This window comes from Sinocyclocheilus grahami, unplaced genomic scaffold, assembly GCF_001515645.1.
Source record: "Sinocyclocheilus grahami isolate Dianchi unplaced genomic scaffold, SAMN03320097.WGS_v1.1 scaffold12582.1, whole genome shotgun sequence".
Taxonomy (NCBI): domain Eukaryota; kingdom Metazoa; phylum Chordata; class Actinopteri; order Cypriniformes; family Cyprinidae; genus Sinocyclocheilus; species Sinocyclocheilus grahami.
The window spans coordinates 1-1007 of NW_015514497.1; the positions used below are offsets into that span (position 1 = coordinate 1).

At 39.8% G+C, this 1007-nt stretch overlaps 1 protein-coding gene across 1 annotated transcript in view; it reads left to right on the forward strand.

The window, feature by feature from the left end:
* Positions 1-309: 309 nt before the first annotated feature.
* LOC107578894 (septin-5-like) overlaps positions 310-1007 on the forward strand; it is a gene marked incomplete at its 3' end in the record, with an annotated part of 5620 nt that continues 4922 nt past the window's right edge. The window contains exon 1 of the mRNA XM_016264796.1: positions 310-511. Coding sequence (XP_016120282.1) covers positions 437-511 — 75 coding nt within the window. The remainder of the gene's footprint in view (positions 512-1007) is intronic.

A 1007-nucleotide genomic window follows, 5' to 3' on the forward strand; every position in this document is an offset into this window, starting at 1 on the left:
CACACACACACACACACACACACACAGAGAGAGAGAGAGAGAAATCCCTGCACCTCAGAGCCGGCTGTGGAGAAAATATAGTGGGGGAGGAATGAACAACTAAATGAATGAGTGTTTTTACACTCATTCATTTTACCCCCCCTCCTTTCCTGTCTAAAATTGCTTCCATGCTTTTTTTTTCCTTTACGTCTTTTAATTTCTCCTGCTCACTCTCTCTCACTCACTACCTTCTTTTGTCAGTCTTTCATTCAGTCATGTGGGGATTCCTCTGCCTGCCTGTCTGAACACGGCGCGCTGGGATGTGCCGTGGGCAAGAGACAGACAGAAAACAGGGAAAGGGAAATCAGCAAGGGTATATAGAGGCAGAGAGTGATAAAGTGAGGGTCACACAGGTTTAAAGAGGGACGGCACACATTTCTGAGACGTCTGGTTCAGGATGGACACCATGATGCTGCAGGAGAAACTGGTGGAGAAACTTCTGTGTCCCCGAACCAGAACCACCAGACAGAAGGTTCGCTGCTAATGTATCTATCTATCTATCTATCGATCTATCTATCTGTTAGAAAAGCTGCTTCAATTTAGTTTATTAGGTGTTATTTCAAATAGTATGATGCCACATGCATGATATTGTGTAAATTTAGTTTGTTTGGTTTTTAAGATAAAGGATTTAAACTGACTGTTAAACTAGCAGGCACTTAGCAACACCCTAGCAACCACCCTAGCAGCCTCATAGTAACATGCTTAAATCATTCAGAACAATTTAACAAGTGCAGAGCAACACCCTAACAAAAAGGTAATTGTACCTTTTTATCTCACCTTTTGGACTTTTTTTTCTCACAATTCTAAGTTTATATATCACTTATTTTGACCTTTTTAAAATTGAGATATTAACTCAATATTGCAAGATATAAGCTCAGAGTTGCGAGAAAGAAAGTCGGAATTGTGCGATAGAAAAATCAGAATTGCGAGATGAAAACTCAAAATGGCAAGAAATTAGTTTTTTTTTT